The following is a 24155-nucleotide window of genomic DNA, read 5'->3' on the forward strand; positions in this document are numbered from 1 at the left end:
TCATGGAGTTTACGTCATTTCTTAGTCTGTTTCTTTCTAGTTTGAGTTCAGTCACGTGGTCTTGGAGTATTGTAATGAAAGGTCTGTTATTTAATGTTTGTGTAAAGGGCTATTTTTTTTACTGTTGATGGGTAGTGCATCATAAAGTGAATATGGTATTGTGCTCTTGCTCTGTTTGAATAGGTGGAGAGAGTGGTTAACTGTATTATAATAGTAAATAGACAAATATGTTGTGCTCTTGCTTTTTTCTTTTTGAAGGTGGAGAGAGTAGCATTGCTAGTGCCACAACAGTTTTATTTGAGGTTCATAACAGTACATTGTACTAAGCAATTGTTGGCTCATTAGTTTGTGATTCACATGCACTAAAATTCACCAGAATGCAGGAAATTAAGTCTTTGTAACAAAGAATTTCCGGGTGGGGGACCCCCAGACCCCCCGCTTAAAAAGTGGCCTGATTGGGGCTATATTTCACGCTATATCTCCCGGTATGAATTATTTCCCCAGTCCGGCCTGATAGAGTGTATGCGCGTTCACGAGGTGTATGCGCGTTCACCCGAGGGGGGTAGGTCATAATGTGGCGGCGGGTCGGAATTAGGCACAACACCGGGCGGCTACGTGGTGCAGTGGGCAAGGCGCTCACCACGAATACTGGAGACTCGGCTCGAATAGGAATGCATCCCTGTTCGAGCCCAGCGCTCCACATTGCTTTCAGTTTAGCTGGTCGTCCGCACTAATACACATTGGCAGTATTAGGGGGTGGGAAACTGATGGGTGGGGATCGGGCGTTGTGGACAGCAACTCCTACAGGTCGGTTGGTGCGCCTGCGCAGTAGAATCAGGAAGCGATGGGGGCGGCGCCCCTCCAAAGCCCAGACCCCTGACGCTGAAAGATCGAGCCGCGCAGGTGGAAAGATGCGACTGCTGTTACCTTGAGTATCGGAGGGGACTTGTGCTATGTATGACTTAGTCCACATTGCAGCCGGCTTGTGGGAGGCAAGAAACAGCGTTAGAAGACAGGGGAGGGTTGAATTGGACGATACGAAAATTGGGATGGGAGAAAAATAGAAAATGGGAGAAAAAGTGGATACAAAAAAGGAGTGTGCGGCCCCTTCTTTCTTTTGAAGGTATTCTTCTTTTAGTTTTATATATATATATATATATATATTTATTCAAATTATTAATCCTTCACTGCACTGTCTTTGTCCTGTGTCTGTTGTTGCTGTTGTTATGTGAAAAAAAGATTTATGGAAAAATGCATATACTGTAATTGCACCATTTCTGTGGCTGCCACAGGCTTGTGAGGAGGATCACTCCGGCATTGCAGCTGGATTGATTGATTGATTGAAAAGTTTATTAACAGATTGCAGAATGGGTATACAGTACAGCTCAATTGTTAAGGGGATGCAGACTAGAGAAAGACTTTCGTCTTGTTTACATCAGGGTCCCCCATTTTCAATTCATCATAACATACATGACATACAGATAGACAGTACTGCTACATCTATACATTTATGACATATCAGATTTGCAAATACAGTACTGTTTGTGATACAAAAGTGTCCAGAAAAAGAGTGTATATACATTTGACGTAGAAACTGTACATTGGAGGAGGTTGGGTGGGGGCTGTACATTGGAGGTGGGGGGGGGGGGGGGGGTTGGGTAGGGGGACACACACTGTACACTGTACATTGGAATACTGACAAAGCCATACTTGGTCATTTACTGTGCAACTGGGTTAGGACATTTGTAGGGGCCAGTTTCGAATTGCAGTCTCCCGTAGGTGTTTTTTTAGAGTGTTTTTGAAAGTGGGTAGTGATTCACATTCCTTTACAGCTTTGGGTAGGGCGTTCCACATTGATGTGGCATAATCCAGCTTATGTTTTTTATGCTGTTTACATTCAGGTGAAAAATGTGTAGTCCGTTTTTATTTGCTGTGGTATAGATGTCGTCAAGTTCCAGGTAAATTTCCGTTGTCCCGTGATGAGGGGGGGGGGGGGGGGGGCTGTCCGTATTGTTGTGCGTCTGTGGCTGGCTGGTGCTGCTGTGGGGGAGGGGGGGGGGGCTTTGTTGTTGTCTCCGTGAAGTCTGTGTGTTGGGGAGGGGGGAGGGGGGGGGTCCTTTGTCCTGTGTCTTCTCTGGCGGCAACCCTTTGTCCTGGGCTGATAAACATAGCCAGCCTGGCTATAGGTTGGCTAATTTAGCAGGCGATTTGACCGTGGGGTAAGGGTTGTCGGTTGGATTTCTTGCCGTGATTTGCACCGGTGTTGCACCTACTCTACTCTACTCGGCATTTAGAGTCGAGTAGGTACCATGCAGTGGAAAAGGGGCATTAGACAAACTCTAACCTTAACCAACTTCGAAAGAGTGCCTAAGCTTAACCAGTGTAGAACGTTTCGGCGTCGGCCAATCAGAGAGCGTCTTGCCAGAAATGCGGCTACGGAAAGTATAGACGCCCCTCCCGCGTTATATCCCGTGTCGCATGTTTGGTGACGTCACGGCCCGACACTCTGAAGAAGAAGAGTCCTGAAGGCCTCTCTAACTCAGGGACTTGTTGTTGTCGCTGTTATTAAATATTACAGTATATTGACCCCCGCTGCCCAGCTGTCTGTGGGGTGTAGCAGTACAGTAGTAGTGTGGTTACTGTAGTACAGTACTGTGCGCCTCTGAAGCGGACAGAAGAACACAGTTAGAGACGCTGAGCAGCGAACTAAACCGCAACTATTGCGAACTCCGAGCGCGGCGGCGAGGAGCGGAGAAGAATGACGTCTCGCAGCAGGTAAAGAGTTGATTGATTGAATGAATTGATTGAAAAGTGTATTAACAGATTGCAGAATGGGTACAGTACAGTACGGCTCAATACACACCATTGTTAATTAAGGGGATGCAGACCAGAGAAAGACTTTCGTCTTGTTTACATCAGGGTCCCCCAATTTTCAATTCATCAGAGTCTGAGTCCAGGACCTGATCACTCCCTTCCAGCTCATTAACACTCATCACGTCTCCAGCTGCTAACTAACTAACGAACACCGTGTCTGTTGACGACATGTCGACGGTGTAAACATCACCGTGGAGCCGACAAACACACACCGGCAGACTCACTCACAGCCAGCGTTGCGTTGTTATTATGGGCTGAGCCGCCACGCAGGATAATGCGGCCCCGCGCGCATGCGCATATGTTCCCTCGCGCACAATAATACACTTTGTTTGTATAGCCTTTCATACAGAAACTGCAGCTCAAAGTGCTTCACAACAGAATTAAGACAGGCATAAAATGAGCACATAAAGTGCAGACATATAAAATCAGTTTTTCACATTAGGATCTAACATCCCAACAGGCAACCTTGTTTATGGTTTGATTCAGTTTTAATATAAATAATAAAAATAAAGAGAAGATGAATTAATTATCTACTCAGTCCCGAAGTTTGTGATGTAGATATGGAATGTCCCGGGTTGCTGCTGTTTGCAGATAGTGATGGGTCGGTCATGAGCGACTCGTTCATAAGAGCCGATTCATTGCCGTGAGCGTGAGTCGAATCGCTCACGTCTGGCAATGAGTCGGTTCACGCACCCCCCCAACATATGATCCAAACTAGAGTCTGACACGTTTCTATGATAAACTGAATGAATAGACAGACATTGACACAGACAACTGAATGAATAGCATACTTATTTGGTTGTATAGGAGTCGAGTGGCGCTAATGAGTGTCTTTTGTCAAACAACAGTAGTCTATGAATAGGCTATGCTAACGTAACGTGATGCAAATATGCAATTGATCACTTGGCATGCTAACTGGGAGCATCACCTTGATACAAGCATTCCACCTTGCTTCTCCATCAAATGGCTTAATGAAGTCCTGAACTCAACGGATATCGTCGATCGGGGGCTCAAAGTCTGACACGTTTCTATGAGAAACTGAATGAATAGTAGTACTATACCTATTGACAGACATTGACACAGACAACTGAATGAATAGCATACTTATTTGGTTGTATAGGAGTCGAGTGGCGCTAATGAGTGTCTTTTGTTAAACAACAGTAGCCTATGAATAGGCTATGCTAACGTAACGTGATGCAAATATGCAATTGATCACCCTCGTCCTAGAACTGCTTTAAAGCGGTCTTTTATTTATAGGTGCATAACACTCTGGATTGATTGATTGATTGATTGAAAAGTTTATTAAGCGATTTGCAGTGTCAAATTTCCCTCGGGATAATAAAGGTATTTATATTTATCTTGTTGAAATCCTCCAACAGGCTCTTTTTTGTAAGTTGACTGGTTTGCACACCAATAATACAGTGCAATAATAGAATAGTAGAATAGATAGTAAAATTATGCAATAGAATGGCCAGAGTAAAATAGTGCTACAGTACAATCAACAGCGGGGTGTATTAAAAGGCTATGGTGAAGAGGTACGTTTTTAGCTTATTTCTGAAAATATTAAGAGATCTAGCTTCCCTAATGTCCATAGGTAGTGTGTTCCATAACTTTGGTGCATAGTTAGCAAAGGCTGCATCCCTGATTTTCATCTAACATTGTAGATGATCGCAATGTTTATACTTTGTATATAAGGAGGAGGACCTTGAAATCAATTCTAAATGTTACCGATGATTACTGATGTAAACAGGGGGATCCTGATGTAAACAAGACGAAAGTCTTTCTCTGGTCTCCATCCCCTTAACAATTGTATGTATAATTGTATGTAATTGTATAACATCGGCCACATTTTTTTTGTGCTCGCGCTGCGCTCGCGCGCGCTTCATAGTTTGGCTAACGCAGCTTCCTCCGGAAGTGTCACTGAGCCGTGAGTCGATTCAGTGAGTCGGTTCATTGCCGTGAGCGTGTATCGAATCGCTCACTCACTGAAATGATCCGTTTGGCACATCACTATTTGCAGAGTGTGTTGTTGTCCGGGGGTGAGTGGTGGTGGGTGGGGGGTTGAACAAAGAGTCCCAGACTGGTTGAAGACACCAGCCTATAGCGGCTATTGTTATGATAATGCGAGGTAGCGCCGCAGGTAAACACAACGATCCGAGCCGAGCGCAGCGCGTTCTCGCGAGCGCGTGCATGTGCGTGCACGCGCTTCTGCTCAAATCTTTAATACTCAGTGAGGTACCACTGAGTGGTACCCCGTGCCATGAACAACGCATGCCTGCTCACAGCCCAGAGCGCATTAGCTTAGCGTTAGCTACTAACACACAGCTATTAGGCTAATGTTGTGTTTTAATGAGTCTGACTGACTTTAATAACTTAAACGTAGTGTCGGTAAGTAGATGTACAGTGTACAGTTATTGTATTGTAGGTGTACAGTTATTGTATTGTATTGTTAGTTTATTTGTCAAATGTATATTATATACTCTCTTTTCTGGACTCTTTTTGTATCATAACCAGTACTGTATATTTGTAGATCTGGTATGTCATAAATGTATAGATGTAGCAGTACTGTCTATCTGTATGTCGTGTGTGTCATATATGTTATGATCATAATGTACAGTCTCCTCCCCATCATATGTATATACTCTGTCAGGATCTATGGGTAACAGTATTGCATATTTGCATATCGTATATGTCACAAATGTAACAGTACTAAATACCTGTATGTCATGTATGTCCCTATGCCATAAATGTCATGTATGTTGTGTATGTCATAAATGTCACTATGAATTGAAAATGGGGGGACCCTGATGTAAACAAGACGAAAGTCTTTCTCTGGTCTGCATCCCCTTAACAATTGTGTGTATTGAGCCGTACTGTATTGTACCCATTCTGCAATCTGTTAATAAAATGTTCAATCAATAGATGATGTTACCTAGTGTGTGCACGGTCGGCATGACTGTTTGGTAGTAAAGTGAAGTGTTAAAGTTGTCTATCCTGCATTAACTTGGTGCTCAGAAAACTGACAACTAATGTTATTATTAACACTTTGATCGCCGGGGTTAAATTCATAATTTACCATCCCTCGCCAGCCCTATTTAACATGGAGAAGTTCCCCTTCTTTGCAGGGCTATAACTTTTTAAATTGTATTGCTAAATTGACATTACTATGGCCCATTCAACGTCCTATATCTATTGTTCAGGGTGTAGCAACGTTATACTTTTTCATTCACATATTCATACTAAAATACCGTCTAAAGTATAAGTATGTTTTTATCGTTTTCTGCAGCTTTCTCCAGAACTTGATTTATAGCCCTAAATGCATTATATTGATGATCAAATACAGTTTGGTAGGAATCTGTGCGAGATAAAACATTTCAACTGGACGTGGTTCTAGGAGTTACTACGTATGATCTGATGTTGACCGGATGGGCGGGGGGTCGTTTATAATTCCGTGGGCAACGTTATATCATTCATCTAGTGTGGGTGATATGATCATCAGAGCAGTTTATATGGAACACGTTAAAAAAAAACGCTGAATCTTACCGTAGCTTCCTCATAGCGTTGGGCGAGCAGAGATATTCCTATTATGGGATGTAGAAATACCCGATCCATTTCCAGGTTGTATAATAGTATGTACGTCCAAATCATGTTGTTTATCGAGTTATTTGCAACCGATCGACATCCATTGTGTCAAGATGGAGTCCTGATAGCGAGTGCCCGGACGAAATATGGGTGAGCACCACTTCATCTGCATCACTTCCTGTTTGGGCGAGCGGCCGATCGGCCACCAGATGGCGCTCTTGAACCGTTGGAGAATTGAGAGGGGCTCACCAGTACATATGTCTCCGGGGGATTTTTGAAATATTGATATCAAAGACGCTGTCCAGCGTCTTCGGCAGAATAAGCATGGCGGGGAAAGACGCTGAACAGCGTCTTCGGCGATTAAAGTGTTAATGGGGCAGCTAGCTTACAGAGTGGACGTCCCCTGATTGATTGATTGAAAACTTTATTAACAGATTGCAGAATGGGTACAATACAGTACAGCTCAATACACACAATTGTTAAGGGGATGCAGACCAGAGAAAGACTTTCGTCTTGTTTACATCAGGGTCCCCATGTTTGTAATTCATAGTCAAATGTCCCAATGTCATCGTAAAATGTCCCTTTCGGTGTAATTTCTTGTTGTGGACTATTGTTTACCACAACGTGAACGTGCATGGATACTTTGTAAGGATGTTGGATTGAAATTCTGTGTGATTTAAAAAAAAAAAAAAAAAAAGAAGAAAAAAAAAGCCACCAAAATAACCTGCGGTTCCCCCTGCCAGGTGGTTCCACCCGAACATCACAGGTGTGGAGGCTGATAATCTACTATTGACCCGAGGGGTCGATGGAAGCTTCTTGGCTCGACCCAGCAAGATTAACCCTGGAGACTTCACTCTCTCTGTAAGGTGAGTATTGATTTCACACTGACGTTATTCGAGATTGTTTGGCACCTTGACACATAAATCTTATGTAGGAACAGAAGCTACCTACTAGTCAGACTCGTCAAGTCTCTCTCGTCAATCCACTTTCCGATTTGCTGCTCCCAGCGATTGGAACGAGATGCAAAGTACTTTGATCCCCCCCTCACTACTTTTAAGGTCTCTATCACGGAGTTGTTTATACACACCTGCAACTGCCACCCAGCCTTTTAACTAATTTGTCTGTTCTGCTTCATGTTTTACATACCTTGTCATTTATTTGGTTGTTTGTTTGGTGTGTGTTTTAATTATTTCCCTTACCTCTGTGACGTATGTATCCTCTGTCTCTGTTCTATTTAATTTCTTTGTCCTCCTCTTTCCCTGTTTCCCTTCGAGAGGTCCTTTTGTCCTCTCGCCAGGCCGTCATTGTAAATTAGAACAAGTTCTTAATTGACCTGCCTGGTTAAATATAATGGTTAAATAAAACCGACGATATTCCTCCTCTCTACATACGGGTTGTGTTTTTTCTGCAGGCGAAATGGAGCGGTTACCCACATTAAGATACAGAACATGGGGGACTATTGTGATCTCTACGGTGGAGAGAAGTTCGCCACGCTGGCCGAACTGGTGCAGTATTACATGGAGCACCACGGGCAGCTGAAAGAAAAGAACGGAGATGTCATCGAACTCGAGTATCCTCTCAACTGTGCAGACCCCACCTCCGAGAGGTGAGCTGGGAGGTTCAGCCCTGGGAGGTTCACATTTACATTTAGGTCGCTTTCACACAGGGGCTGTTTGGTCCGGACTATCGGACCAGAATTCGATAGTCCGGTTTTTCGGGTTTGTGTGAATGCGCGTCGAACTCGATCCGCGGACCAAACGCGCAAACTCTGGTCCGCCTGAAAACGTAGGTCTCGGTTCGCTTCATCGGACCAAACGCGGACCAAACGTAGGAAGTCACCTGATAAACCATCTTGGGTATATTATTACCGCGGCGCGGCATTCACTGCAAAACAAGCACACTGCATCTATCTATCTATCTACTGTGCATCTTGGGGTAGAAGGAAGAAAAAAAACACAGCTGTTATTATTATTAATATTACCGCGGCGCGGCATTCACTGCAAAACAAGCACACTGCATCTATCTATCTATCTACTGTGCATCTTGGGGTAGAAGGAAGAAAAAAAACACGGCTGTTATTATTATTAATATTACCGCTGCGCGGCATTCACTGCAAAACAAGCACACTGTGTAAACATGTCTCATGGACAGACTTGGGGGGGCAGAAGACCAAATAAAACAGCTGCTTGTGGGGAATGTGGGCACTCACAAAAACAACGAGGTGTACAAGTTGTTTAGCGAGAGGATGGCGGTAATGGGAATTATAATCGAACGATGGATCAATGCCACGTCTCTGCTACTATCACGCTTCACGCAGTTTGTGTTGACGCGCATTTCACTTCCTGAAAGGGAGGGATTTCCACTCTCCATTGTGTCCAATAGACGCGCGCCCTTTTCGACCGCGTGACATTGTTCAGAAAGTTCGGTGCGCTTGACAAATTGCTATGTGAACGCAGGCGAACCAAATGAAGAATGCAACAATGTTGCAACTTCACCACCAGAACCGCACAGAGTCCACCAAAACTATATGTGAAAGCGACCATAGTCATTTAGCTGACTCTTTTATCCAAAGCGACTGTACGACGACAAGTCAGGGAGGTATAGCCCTGGGAGTTTCAGTTCTGGGAGGTTCAGCTCCGGGAGGCTAGTATTTTTACCAGCTCTGTCATTACTACCGTGTCACCATCTCTCCCGAAGCCAGTGGAGGATGTAGAAGAGAGGGAGGGGCTTGGTGTGCTGGGTGTCACGGTTTGATGTAAACTCTATTCTCAATGATTATCTCGTTGGATTTAGAGATTCTAGATTTGACATGAACCCCTCTGTGTTACAAAGCGTGAAGCCATAATATATTATTATTATCACAAGACTGAAGATTTAAATTGTGGATTTTAGGAATTCGTGAATCGATTTTTAATCTCGGAAGATAGATTCTTGATCGATTTGGATTCACTTCATTGTCACTGCCACAACAAAGCACAACGAAATACAGTTGACATCCAACCAGAGTACAAGTAGTCAAGTCAACTTTATTTATAAAGCAGGTTTAAAAACAACAGAGTTGACCAGTGCTGTACAAGGCCTTATAAATAATAACATTCAAATACGGTAAAGCAGGCATACAAAGGTCAGTACATAGAAGAGATATAATACACTGTATACAAGCAACACAAAACCCACTAAGAAGAATGAAACGCTAGTGAATAGAACTATGCTTTAAATCGAGACTTGAAAGAATGGACGGATGGGGCGAGTCTTGAGGGAAGAGGGAAGGCTATTCCATAGTCTAGGGGCTGTAACTGCGAAAGCACGGCCCTCATCTGAGGTTGAGTTTTGAGTGGAATAGCAGCAAAGTATACAGACATGGTAAATAGATGAGCTAATAATTGATAAATAGGTTAATGAATAAATAGATACAAGTATGCATACTGTACATATGGATGTGCATAGTGTGTAGATAGATGGGTAAACTCTACAGTGCCATTTAGAATAGAATATACTTTATTGTCATTATACTTGCGTACAACGAGATCAGGGACTCGAACTTAAGGTGCTGGTAATAGAAAATAAGCATAAAATCACAATACTATACAATATGATACTATACACACAACAAGTAATACAAAATAAATATATCACAATACTATACAATATGATACTATATACTAGGGCTGACCCCTATTAGTCGATTAGTCGACTAATCGGTCGAAAGGAGCCGTAGTCGACTGCCAACCTCTTAGTCGAATACAAAAAAAATTTAAATTAATTTTAAAATGTTTTATTAAAATTCTTTCCAAAATAAAAGAGGCCTAGAAGCGTGGCTAACGCTAATGGCACGCATACCAGAGGCTAACTGCCTAAGAAAACAGGCACAGAGGCACTGAAAGAGGATTTCACACATTCTCGAAGACGCTCTGATGTCACGAGACCGCCGCCATCTTGGTATGGTGGAAAACAAACGTATTTCTACGATCAAATGTATGCGTTGAGCTCTGTTTTTATAACATATTTTATCACATTCTTGTTCATTTCATAACCTTTTCATATAATTTGTTTTGAAAATATTGAGGCCAACATGGCATTTCACTATTTCGAAAGCCTTTCTGGTGATTCTAAGGCGAAAAAAAAGGCATGTAGGCTACTTGAAGAGAATGGACTAACGTTATATGGTGAAGTAGCTAGCAGCTAACATTTCTCTGCTGTTTACAGCCTCACAGCCAATAAAACTTAATTTACGATATACATATTTGTTCCTTATTCTCACCTGTTATGAAATGGGTAGAGCAGACATACGTATGATTTGACTTGGGGGGCCAGGGTCTGCTTTGATCGACTCTCCCGTCTGAGTCTACATGTGCCCTCTTGATAGCCGCCAGCTATCCGTGATGCCTCAACTCGTATTATATAAAACTTTCTATTTGGATTTTTGATTATGTTATTACTAGTACAAAGCGTAACACAGCAGCTCTTTGGCATTGTGATGCACTGAAGAAAATTACCATTGATTGTGTTTAATTTGCCGCTTTTCCGATCCGTTTCTGCACTAAATGAACCGTACACAATGTACGCGGCGTGCATGTTTCCCCCATGCCGCAGTTGCCTAGCAACAACAGACAGGAAGTTGACTTCGAGAATCTAATGAACACACTAGACTAGACAAATATCAAGATGTATCCATCAGTGGACCAATTGCATGCTTTTGCAGAGGACAAGAAGCCTTCAGTCGACTCCTTCAGACATTAAGCACCCCCACAGCCCAAATGGAATGATACAAAAAAATAATAATAATAATATTATTATTATTTTTTCTTTTAGTCGACTACTAGTAGACTAACGGCAAATGTTGGCCAATCATAGTCGACTAGATCCAAATCCTTAGTCGGGGACAGCCATACTATATACACACAAGTAATACAAAATACCGTAATTCCTCTAATAGTGACCGGTATTCAATTACAAACCGGGTCTCTATTAATGGCCGGGTGCGCTCTTGAGCTAAGCAATTATAAGCCGACCTCCTAATACAAGCCGGGTTACTAATATACTGAGCTGCACACTGAGCTGCTAAGGTAAAGTAACTTGATTTCACTTTGAAAATGTTGAAATGACCAGTGACCACCTGTAATTGCACTGTTTACTCTTTCATACAGTACTTGGTTTCAATAAATGAACCCAGTACATTTTACTGGGTTCAAACTGACACAAAATGTTGATTTATTCATTATGATCTGTTTGAAAATTAGAAATATAGGCCTCTCTCTTATACATGCCTCCTCCTAATAAAAGCCTGGTACCCGCTACAGTTGAAACAAATACAAGCCGGGGTTACTATTAGAGGAATTACGGTAAACATAATATCACAATACTATACAATATGAAATTATACAAACTAGTAATAAAAAAGAAACAATGTCACAATACAATATACAACAGTCACAGTGTCAGACAGTAGTGGGTAGATGATTGCACTTGTGAATATTGCACTAGTGGAAAGCAGAGGAGTGAGATGTGGAGGTAATAGCACTAGTGGAAAGCAGAGGGGTGAGATGTGGAGGTAATAGCACTAGTGGAAAGCAGAGGAGTGAGATGTGGAGGTAATAGCACTAGTGGAAAGCAGAGGAGTGAGATGTGGAGGTAATAGCACTAGTGGAAAGCAGAGGAGTGAGATGTGGAGCTAATAGCACTAATGGAAAGCAGAGGAGTGAGACGTGGAGGTAATAGCACTAGTGGAAAGCAGAGGAGTGAGATGTGGAGCTAATAGCACTAGTGGAAAGCAGAGGAGTGAGATGTGGAGCTAATAGCACTAGTGGAAAGCAGAGGAGTGAGATGTGGAGGTAATGGCACTAGTGGAAAGACTCTCTAAATCACACGCCACTTATCCCGTCGCATGTTTGGTGACGTCACGGTCCAACAACACTCACCCACGTTATTTCTAAACCTAGCCGCATTTCTGGCAAGACGCTCTCTGATTGGCCGACGCCTGTTTCTACACTGGTTAAGCTTAGGCACTCTTTCGAAGTTGGTTAAGGTTAGAGTTTGTCTTAGAGCGTGACGGCAAGTTCTTTCGACGGTTAAGCTTAGGCACTCTTTCGAAGTTGGTTAAGGTTAGAGTTTGTCTTAGAGCATGGCAATAGAACGCCAGGTAGTTTGCAGGCTGTTTGACGTGGAAATGGGCAAAGACACAGCTCGTCACGCGATCGGGCAAACGCGCCAGTGGCCAATCGGAGAGCGTCAGTCAGTGCCAATCAGAGAGCGTCTGCCAGAAATGCGGCTACGTTTAGAAATAATGCGCCCTCGATCCGCTCCACAACATCTTCCTGAATGACTGACACACGCTTTGTGTGTTTCTAGTGTAAAGTCTCTCTGTGACGGAACTCTACTGGACCAAGGCTTTCTACTCAAAACATCTGGATCAAAACCTTCTTCTTGTGGAAACAGACAGCAGACTGGAGACCACAACATCTGTAAGTACAAACATGTAAACATTGTTTCCTCTTATTGCTCCTCCTTGCAGAAGCGGCTCGAAAGGAGCCTTGAAGTTGTACAATCCCAGTTGAATTGTAGAAAATGCCAAATGTTTTCCATGTTTGTACTTTACCGTCTCCATGGCAACTAACTGCGAGCATCTGCAGCAACGTGATTCTGTTCACAATGAAATGTTACATTTCTCCCGATACCGGGAGCTCCCGCTGTTGGCTCGATCGTAGCTGTAGCTTCAAGTCCACTTTTATTATCACATACGGTACAAGCATATTACAGTGAAATGCTTGGTTCTGTATGAGCCTCCAGAGGTTGTGCTTCATACAGTAAACATGAACCAAATCAACACAATCTGGACGGAGCTCAACGAGGCGCACAGCGCGGCGCCATCTTGTTGACATTCATCCTCAATGAATTGGGTCATAAAGGCCATAACTTTAACCCTTTTTTCGCCAATCACGTGTTAAGGCGGGTTTCTCCGCCATGCGTTGTCTGCCGTGAATGAGATCAATATTTCATATTTTCGTCATGGTATTCATATTTCACCCACGGAGTCTTGGCTGATGCTGTCTGAGCCATCACAACTCTGCAACGCTTCAATACCGCCACCTGGTGGCCGATCGGCGAGTTGCCAAACCGGAAGTGCCCATTGTAGCTCGGTCCGTCCCCTATTTTCGTCCGGCCACTCGCTTATAGTCCCGGGGCTCAATACAGACACCGTCGATATGGATCTTTGCCATAACTCAATAATCAACATGATTTGGACGTGTATTAGTAATATACAAACCGGAAATGGATCGCATCGATCAACATCCCATAATTGGGATCTGTTTTCTCCACTCTCATCGCCCAACGCTATGAGACTGGGGTGAGTTTCAGCGTTTTTCTTTATCATTTTCTATACAAACGGCTCTGATCAATATATCACCCATACTACATAAATCATTTAACGTCGGTCATTGAATTATAAACGACCCCCCCCCCCCCCCCTCCGTTCACCCGCAGATGATCAGTCATGACGTTTAGGACCATGTACAGTTGACATTTTTAATATAACGTTGATCGGTATCAAACTGCATTTGATAATCTAATATATGCATTTATGCCTATATCTCACATTCTATGAAATACTGCAGAAAACGATAAAAACATATTTATACTCTAGACGGTATTTTAGTATGAATGTGTGAATGAAAAAGTAAAACGTTCCTACATCCTGAACGATAGATCATTGATGTTGAATGGGCCATAGTAATGTCAATTTAGCAATACAATTTAAAAAGTTATATCCCTGCAAAGAAGGTGAACATCTCCATAGACAAATAGCGCTGGCAGAGGATGGTTTAGGATGATCAAAGTCATGGCAGAGAATGGGTTAACCAACTTCGAAAGAGTCGCCTAAGCTTAACCAGTGATAAACTAGGCGTTAGGTAGTTTGCTGCTGGTCGAGGCGGAAATGGGCAAAGACACAGGCGTCACGCGATTGGGCGCACATGTCACATGACCAGAAACGTCAGTGGCCAATCAGAGAGCGTCTCCGCAAACTGCGGATACGAAGAAAAATCACGCGTCATAAAGGAGAAAAGAGCTGCAGACGTAGTACAAGTGTTTTCTTGTTGATCATTAGTTTGTAATGTGTTTTTCAGATCAACATAAGCATAATATATCTAAATAACTTAGTTAGTTAACACCTTATTTCACATGTATGTGCACAGAGGTAACTACTAAGCAGAGGTGCGTTCCTCATATCAACTGCACGCTAATGACGCCACGTGCACGCGTGTGCGTGTGCTCCCGCGCATGCGCACAAATGTTCCCTCGCTTAAGCACAGACTAAAGACTGTGCCTAATTGCCTCCACGAATGGAATGTAACACATTTCATTCACAAGTTAGGTGTGAATGTATCTGAGAACGTATTTAACACACCTGACGACCGGCGCTATTGATATGCAAAGTAGCCCTGGGCCCCGTTCCCCGTACCTGGCTAACTGAGTTAGCCGGATAATTTTCAGCATAGCTTGACTTAAGCCGGACATTTCCATTCCCCGAAGTCGGATTTTCTAAATCGCCATGGTAACAGATCAGAAAGTTTGAACCTGGTCGAGGGCAGGGTTAAGTTCAGTTAGCTGGATGAACCATGGCCACGCCCCCGCAAAGAAATGCCAGCTCGCTTCCTGAAATGATTCTCACAGTCTAGATCCCATTATGCCATTCTGAATTATGTTTTTGTGCTTCGTTTGAAATGTAAAATAATAGGTCTACGCACACACAACGCACACACAACACACACACTGCTGAATAGGGATGGGTACCTTTCACATTTGAACCGATACCGGTACCCAACGGTACCTTTTTTCGGTACTTTAGTCTCAAGAAATTTAATTTACCTACCTCAGTCGTAAAAAAAAATCCAAACTTCAAATAACTACAATTTCGACAGTTTTCGGCTTGTCATTGCTCCGACTGCTTTGTTGTTGAATCAAGTCAAATCCTAGGTAAGCATATATTGTGCGTGTGAACGTTGACATGAAAAAAAAAAAAAAAAAATTTTTTTTTTTTTTTTTTTGGTTTCTCACTTGATTCGATACTCGGTAGTACCGACGTGTTTCGGTTCGGTACCTCAAAAGTACCGAATTCGGTACCCATCCCTACTGCTGAATAATTCTGTTTTGCATCAATATATACTGTATATTGAGGCAAAACAGAATTATATATACAGTATATATTGAGGCAAAGCAATTATTCAGCAGTGTGTGTGTGTGCAGGATACAGTATCACTGCTGCATCGTTAATGAACTATAGATTTATATGGAATTCGTTAATCTATTCTAGTCGGTTAACTGTGAGCCAGACGGCTTAGTGAAGTACTGTACATAGAGCGGTAATGCTCAGCTTGCTCATTGAGTCATGACTATAAATGCAAAACGTAATTGTCGTATTTATTATCATTGTAATTATTTAATTCCGATGATAGAAACAGTCCGTCTGTAGAATCGACTTGAAGAAGCAATCACCAACTAGAGGTACTGTGGGGCCTGGCTCTGAAGGCTGAGCGTGGCTCTGAGAGGTACTGTGGGGCCTGGCTCTGAAGGCTGAGCGTGGCTCTGAGAGGTACTGTGGGGCCTGGCTCTGAAGGCTGAGCGTGGCTCTGAGAGGTACTGTGGCGCCTGGCTCTGAAGGCTGAGCGTGGCTCTGAGAGGTACTGTGGGGCCTGGCTCTGAAGGCTGAGCGTGGCTCTGAGAGGTACTGTGGGGCCTGGCTCTGAAGGCTGAGCGTGGCTCTAAGAGGTACTGTGGGGCCTGGCTCTGAAGGCTGAGCGTGGCTCTGAGAGGTACTGTGGGGCCTGGCTCTGAAGGCTGAGCGTGGCTCTGAGAGGTACTGTGGGGCCTGGCTCTGAAGGCTGAGCGTGGCTCTGAGAGGTACTGTGGGGCCTGGCTCTGAAGGCTGAGCCTGGCTCTGAGAGGTACTGTGGCGCCTGGCTCTGAAGGCTGAGCGTGGCTCTGAGAGGTACTGTGGGGCCTGGCTCTGAAGGCTGAGCGTGGCTCTGAGAGGTACTGTGGGGCCTGGCTCTGAAGGCTGAGCGTGGCTCTGAGAGCTACTGTCTGGTCAGATGAGCTCAATGGTACACTGGTTTAAGAAACCTGGCTTGGCTTCAAAACCAAATTTTCAACAATACTAAACAACATGGCCCCCTAAGAACCACCAGGGTAAAAAATTGCGCTGAGCCATGGATGCACACTGAAATACTGACCGCTATGAAAGCCAGAGACAAAAAATGCTCTGAGTTTCGTAAAAGTCGGTCAAAGCTTACCAAAAGCACGAGCAGTGAACTCCAAGCCCACGTGACTGAACTCAAACTAGAAAGAAACAGACTAAGAAATGACGTAAACTCCATGATCAAAACTGCTAAGAAAATGCATCAATGACAAAACTGAGGAAAACAAAAATAAACCACGTGAACTTTGGAAATTACTCAATAATCAACTAGGCTGCAGTAAAAAACTTAAAACCAGGTTCTCAAACATAAACATAAAGACGGACAACACGCTCATCACAGAAAAGCTGGATGTAGCCAATTACTTAAACACTTTCTTCACAAACATAGCCACAACACTGGTAAACAAACTACCCTCCCACTCAGGGCAGTATGGGGTAGAACACGTAGTAGCATACTACAAGAACCTAGGGGTCCACAAAGACGACTTCAAACTGGAAATGGTAACTACAGATGAGGTACTCAAAAAACTGAGCGCCCTCCAACCCAACAAGGCCACTGGCCATGACAACATCCCCTCCAAATTCCTCAGAGACTCAGCAGCTGCCATCACCCCAGTCATCACACACATAATAAACCTCTCCATAAAACAGGGACACGTCCCCAAGGACTTCAAAATTTCGAGAGTAACACCCCTGCACAAAAAGGGCAGCAAATTAGACCCAGGCAACTACCGCCCTGTTTCTATCCTTACATCCATCTCGAAAGTCATGGAAAAAATTGTATATGAACAGGTTGAAAAGTACCTTGCGGAAAAAAATCTAATCTACGAATTCCAATCTGGCTTCAGAACATCCCACTCCACTGACGCATGCCTTCTCTATTTGAATGACCACATCAAACAAGAGGTGGACGAGGGCAAATACTGCGGCATGGTCATGCTGGACCTACAAAAGGCCTTCAACACTGTCAATCACACCATTCTGATTGACAGCTAAAAGCAATTGGTTTTGATAGTCTATCAGTGAGCTGGATACAATCCTACCTGGAGGGGAGAGAACAGATGGTGGAGGTAAACTGTACCCTATTCTCCCCCTCCCAGTGAGCTGTGGTGTTCCACAAGGAAGCATACTAGGACCACTACTGTTCCTAATTTATGCAAATTACATGTCGTCAGCTTGTGACTGCAACTTGTTCCTGTTTGCGGACGACTCAGCCCTGCTGGTCTCTGACAAGAACAAGTTACAGGTTGAAAAAAACCTCAGCTCGGAACTAGGCAAAATCTGCATATGGCTCGCCGACAACAAACTATCATTACACATGGGCAAAACAGAGTCCATTCTCTTCGGTTCAAATAACAAACTCAGCAAGACCGACGGCTTCTCAGTTACAGTGGGTGACAATATTGTCACAATGAAAGATGAAATTACCTACCTGGGTTCCATCCTAGAGGCTAATCATTCCTGTGACAAAATGGCATCCAATGTAATAAAAAAAAGTCAACCAACGAACTCTATTCTTGTACCGGATCTCCTCTCTGGTAGTTTAAGTTTCAAGTTTCAAGTTTTCAAGTTTCTTTAATAGTTGTCATACAGAAGTACAGAATACTTTCATACAAAATGCTTCTTACTGTTACGCTCCAGAGACTGTGCTAGACAAGATAGTATCAAATAACATAGTATAGCATGTAATTTAGAAGTAGAAAAGTAGAAAAAGAGGTCACAGTGTTCAGTATGGACATATGTACAATGTTCGATGCAGGATAGACGTAACTGAGTTACCATATAATATACAATACTATGCAGTGTACTAATGTACAGTACTATATAGTGCAAAGCAGAAATGGGATGAGGTACAATTTAGGTACAATTTACAGTAAGGTGTACGAGTTGTAGTGCAATCCTTCATCAATAAATATAAAGTGTGGGGAGTGGGTGCTACAGTGTGTTTGTTTAAAGTGAGTGTGTGCTATAAAGTGTGTGGGGTGGGTGCTACAGTGTGTTTGTTTAAAGTGAGTGTGTGCGTGTGGATGTGTGTGCTATGTGCGTTTGATGGTTGTTGTTGTGTAGTGTTCATTGTTCGTTTAGCAGCCTGATGGCCTGGGGATAGAAGCTTCTTCTGAGTCTTTCTGTGCTCGCCTTGAGCCTCCGGTATCGCTTGCCTGACCGCAGCAGTTCAAAGAGGCAGTTGTTCGGGTGACTGGAGTCTTTAATGATTCTCTTAGCCTTGCCCCTGCAACGCTTGTTGTAAATGTTCTGGAGGGTGGGGAGCCCCCCTCCAATTGTGCGTTCGGCTGAACGTGTCACTCTTTGTAGTCTGCTTCGGTCTTGTGCAGTGCTATTCCCAAACCAGGAGGTGATGTTGCCAGTCAGGATGCTCTCTATTGTACATGAGTAGAAGTTCTTAAGGATCTTCTGACTGACTTGGAACTTCCTTAGGCGCCTGAGGAAGTAGAGGCGTTGTCGTGCCTTCTTCACAACACTGTCAATGTGTGTGGTCCATGTCAAGTCCTCGGATATGTAGGCTCCGAGGTACTTAAAGCTGTTGACTCTCTCAACCGGTGCCCCGTCGATGCTGAGGGGGCTGTAGTCCTTGACCCCCGACCTCCTGAAGTCCACAATCATCTCCTTTGTTTTGCTGACGTTCAGGGAGAGGCTGTTTTCCTGGCACCATCCCGCCAGGACCTTGACCTCTTCCAGGTAGGCCCTCTCGTCGTTGGCAGAGATCAGGCCCACCACCACTGTGTCGTCAGCAAATTTGATGATTGTATTGCTACTCCGCTGAGCCACACAGTCGTGTGTGTACAGGGAGTAGAGGAGGGGACTCAGAACACAGCCCTGGGGGGCCCCTATGTTGAGGGTGATGGATGAGGAGGTGCAGTTGCCTGCTCTCACCACCTGGGGTCTGCCCGTCAGGAAGTCCAGGACCCACTGGCAGAGGTCATAGTTCAAGACCAGGTCCCTGAGCTTGGCTATGAGTATGGAGGGGACTATGGTATTGAATGCCGAGCTGTAGTCGATGAATAGCATTCTCACATAGTTCCCCTGCCTCTTGTCCAGGTGTGATGCTGCTGTGTGCAGCACATGGGCTATGGCGTCCTCCGTGGACCTGTTGGGGCGGTATGCAAATTGCAGGGGGTCCATGTTGATGGGGAGGGAGGAGCAGATGTAGCCCTTTACTAGCTTCTCAAAGCACTTCATGGCTATGGAGGTGAGAGCTACAGGGCGGTAGTCGTTGAGGCAAGCAGGCTTGGATTTTTTGGGTACAGGGATAATAGTGGACTTCTTCAGGCAGGTGGGGATGACAGCCTGTTCTAAGGACAGGTTAAATATGTCAGTGAATACCGGGGCTAGTTGGTCGGCACAGACTTTTAGGACGCGGCCGGGGATGCCGTCCGGACCTGCTGCCTTCCTGATATTCACTTTTTTAGTGGTAAACAAGAATACCCTGAAGACTCTGGCAGGAGCACTCATTCAAGGGTACTACAACTATGCTTGCACCTCATGGTACCAAAGCACCTCAAAGGCACTAAAAACAAAATTACAAACATCTCAAAACAAACTGGTCAGACTACTGCTTGACCTGACTCCTAGAACCCACCTCACCCCTGCCCACTTTGACAACCTAGGATGGCTTAGAGTAGACGACATAGTACAGCAACTTGCAATGGGCCTGGTCTACAAGATACACTACACGACCAAGGTACCCATGTACATGTCAAAATACTTCCCAAAGGTCAGTGAATACCACGATCACAACACCAGAGGGAGCTCCACAAATCATGTTAAACCCAGATTCGGCTCAAACAAGGGACTAAACACGTTTCCAATTATGCCACATCAATGTGGAACGCCCTACCCAAAGCTGTAAAGGAATGTGAATCACTACCCACTTTCAAAAACACTCTCAAAGAACACCTACGGGTGACTGCAATTCGAAACTGGCCCCCACAAATGTCCTAACCCAGTTGTACAGTAAATGACCAAGTATGGCTTTGTCAGTATTCCAATGTACAGTGTAGTGCTTCCGTGCCACCACCTACTTCAATGATAGAGCTCTCATATTTGCAAACGCATAAACTATGTCTTAAATTATGGCTTATGTCTTAAATTATGTGTCTATTCTGGCCGTCGCTTATCAATGACTTGTTTGCAGTCAACATTGTTGAAACGGATTGTTTTTTAATTGGTTAATTTCCGTTTTATACCATTTTGAAAAACGCTTGTTTTTTTTTTAAGTTTCAGGAAACTAAAGATTCTGTGATAATCGCCCTTTTCTGGAATATTCTGGAATACACAAAAAACTGTCATTTTTCTGCCTATTTATGAATAGTTTTCAAATAAACGCTAGATTATCGATTAGGGCTGCAACTAATGACTAATTTGGTAGTCGACTAATCTGCCGATTATTTTTTCGATTAGTCGACTAATCGAAAACCAATGTAAACAACAACAAAGAAAAAAAAATGATATTTTTTTTATTTTTATTTTTTTTAATTACCTATCTTTGTGAAAGTGGCTTCTCAGCTCTGGTCCAGCTGAAGACAGAGCAGAGGAACAGATTGGACATTGAGCATGACCTCAGAGTTGCTTGTCACCCCAGACGTTGAGACTCTTGTCAGGACCAAACAACAACATCATAACATGATGATCCCATAGCAAATTAAAATAATGACTCATGAAACATTTGAATTTGGATCTTTAAGCCACTTTAAATGAAAATGTATTTGAAGAACAATACAGCAATCACTCATAACAAGATAAATAAATTAAATAATACAAATTAAAGTGGAAGTGTACTTTAAATAACTTTTGTTTGCTGTGTGTGAGAGGAGTCCGTGTGTGTGTGTATGTGTGTGTGTCTTACTCTGATCGCTGTGAGTGAGAGGAGTGTGTGTAATTTGTGTGTGTCTTACTCTGATCGCTGTGTGAGTGAGAGGTGTGTACTGTGTAATTTGTGTATGTGTGTGTGTCTTACTCTGATCGCTGTGTGTGAGTGAGAGGAGTGTGAATGTGTGTGTCTTACTCTGATCGCTGTGTGTGAGAGAGAGGAGTGTGAATGTGTGTGTCTTACTCTGATCGCTGTGTGTGAGTGAGAGGAGTGTATGTGTGTGTGTCTTACTCTGATCGCTGTGTGTGAGTGAGAGGAGTGTGTATGTGTGTGTCTTACTCTGATCGCTGTGTGTGAGTGAGAGGAGTGCATGTGTAAGGCCTAACAAAAATAATGGTTGGTTTCAGGTTGCCGACCGACCCTGCCGATTTAGGTGCGACCCAATATATTTTATGAGTTTTTAAAAAAAATTATATATTAAAAAAAAAAAAAAAAAAAAACATTTTTTTTTTTTTTTTTTTTTTTTTTTTTTTAGAATAAAGTTTCATAGAAATCTTAGTCAAACATTTAGTATTATGGATATTAAACATGCTGGCAGAGTACATGCATCCATGTTGTTGTGAACATTTTAATTAAATAAAGAAATTCCCTATCCATAGTCGCCGTGGGAAAGAATAAAATAAAAAAATAAAATAAAATAAATTCCCTACCTACCCATGGCCAAACTGACAACCAACCTGAAACCAACTATTATTTTTGTTAGGCCTAATGTATTGTGTGTCTAGTCTGATCATCATCTCCTGCAGGGGAACAATGTTTTCAATGTCCAAAATTTGCTATGGGATCATCATGTTTAGATGTTGTCTGGAACCCTGAGAAGCCACTCTCACAAAGATAGGTAGTGCACAAAAAAAAAAAAAAAGTAAATTTTTTTTTTATTTTTTTTTAATGACTAATCGACGCAACAATTTCTCGTCGACGATTTTTTATAATCGACGTCGTCGATTATGTCGACTAATCGTTGCAGCCCTATTATCGATAGTATATGTGTACTTGTGCACGCTATAGAAGCGTGCTGAAAAATCGGTTCTCTCATTTCCTGATCAGCACACACACGCACACACACATAGGGCACACGTTGATATCTCTGTGAAAAAAGATCTGATTATCCTAAGACTGGTAAAATAGATTCCTTACCTCAGATCAGAAGTTCTCCAAAAAGATTATTCCAATTCCTGATCGCTATTCCAAATATCGATCGCGTTTATTGATCCAACGCTGGGTACTGGAAATATGTATTCCACGCTGTTTTGGGGCTCTGCAATGAATCCGATCCTCTTGGGTGACTTGCCTGAGAAGTAAAATGAGGAAGCTGGATCCCCCCCCCCCATGTGTTTCATTCAATCCATTCCAAAGGGGTGCAGTACCACAGGGAGAGACGATAGGAGGCGGTATTTTCCCAATGGAGCTCAGAGAGAGTTTGCAGCACTAACGTGAGACTAGATTGATGAAATATGAATTCAAATCGCTAATAATAAAAAAGAGATCTCTCGTTGTTGGCAATGAACGGTCGGCATGAACAAACGAGATATCTCGTCGTTGGCATTGAAAGTGTTAAGAGAGTAGTGTGAAATAGTGGCCTGCCCCATTGTTACTTTAAAAAGCAATGGTTACAACAAATTACATTTAAATGTTTGTATGCCCTTCTTTCTAGACTCCATGGCCATAGAGCTGTTTATCTGTGAAGAGGAGGTTCCCCCTGAGCAGCAGGAGAGGAGCCCCAGTCTGGACCAGGAGGAGCCAGAGCCCCTACAGATGAAAGAGGAACAGGAGGAACTCTGGACCAGTCAGGAGGGAGAGCAGCTTCCTGTCTCTGTGCAGAGTGAACATGATGAAGAGAAACCTCAGTCCTCACAGCTCAGCCAAACCCAGGACACAGAGCCCCTCCAGATTGAAGAGGCTCAGGAGGAACTGTGTCAAGATCTAGAGGAGGCTGGTGCTGGTGGAGGCATGCTAACTCACACCGGAGAGAACCCATTTAGTTGTTCAGTTTGTGGGAAAGGGTTTAATCAGAAAACACGTCTGAAGACACACATGAGAACACATGCTGGAGAGAAACAATTTAGTTGTTCATTTTGTGGGAAAGGGTTCAAGCAGCAAACACGTCTGAAGACACACATGAGAACACATACTGGAGAGAAATCATTAAATTGTTCAGTTTGTGGGAAAGGGTTCGGTAGGAAGGGACATCTGAAGACACACATGCTAACTCACACCGGAGAGAAACCATTTATTTGTTCAGTTTGTGGGATAGGGTACAGCTATAAAGAAAGTCTGAAGACACACATGAGAACTCACACTGGAGAGAAACCATTTAGTTGTTCAGTTTGTGGGAAAGGGTTCAATAATAAAGGAAATCTGAAGACACACATGAGAACTCACACTGGAGAGAAACCATTTAGCTGTTCAGTTTGTGGTATAGGGTTCAGGCATAAAGAAAGTCTGAAGACACACATGAGAACTCACACTGGAGAGAAAGCATTTAGTTGTTCAGTTTGTGAGAAGGGGTTCAATCGGCAAACGCATCTGAAGACACACATGCTAACTCACACCGGAGAGAAACCATTTAGCTGTTCAGTTTGTGGGAAAGGGTTCAATGATAAAGGAAATATGAAG

General features: G+C 43.4%; 1 protein-coding gene across 1 annotated transcript; it reads left to right on the plus strand.

Annotated features, from left to right (window-relative positions):
• Nucleotides 1–2618: 2618 nt before the first annotated feature.
• On the plus strand, nucleotides 2619–23434 carry LOC311236490 (tyrosine-protein phosphatase non-receptor type 11-like; the record flags this gene model as incomplete). The annotated part of the gene is made up of 6 exons (XM_084324168.1): nucleotides 2619–2775; nucleotides 7200–7322; nucleotides 7868–8062; nucleotides 12805–12917; nucleotides 23194–23325; nucleotides 23412–23434. The coding sequence occupies exons 1-6, from the start codon at nucleotides 2759–2761 to the stop codon at nucleotides 23432–23434; spliced, it is 603 nt and encodes a 200-aa protein (XP_084180294.1). The 5' UTR covers nucleotides 2619–2758.
• Between the last annotated feature and the right edge of the window lie 721 nt (nucleotides 23435–24155).

Source organism: Notolepis coatsorum (assembly GCF_963971535.1).
Source record: "Notolepis coatsorum genome assembly, chromosome: 11".
NCBI lineage: Eukaryota > Metazoa > Chordata > Actinopteri > Aulopiformes > Paralepididae > Notolepis > Notolepis coatsorum.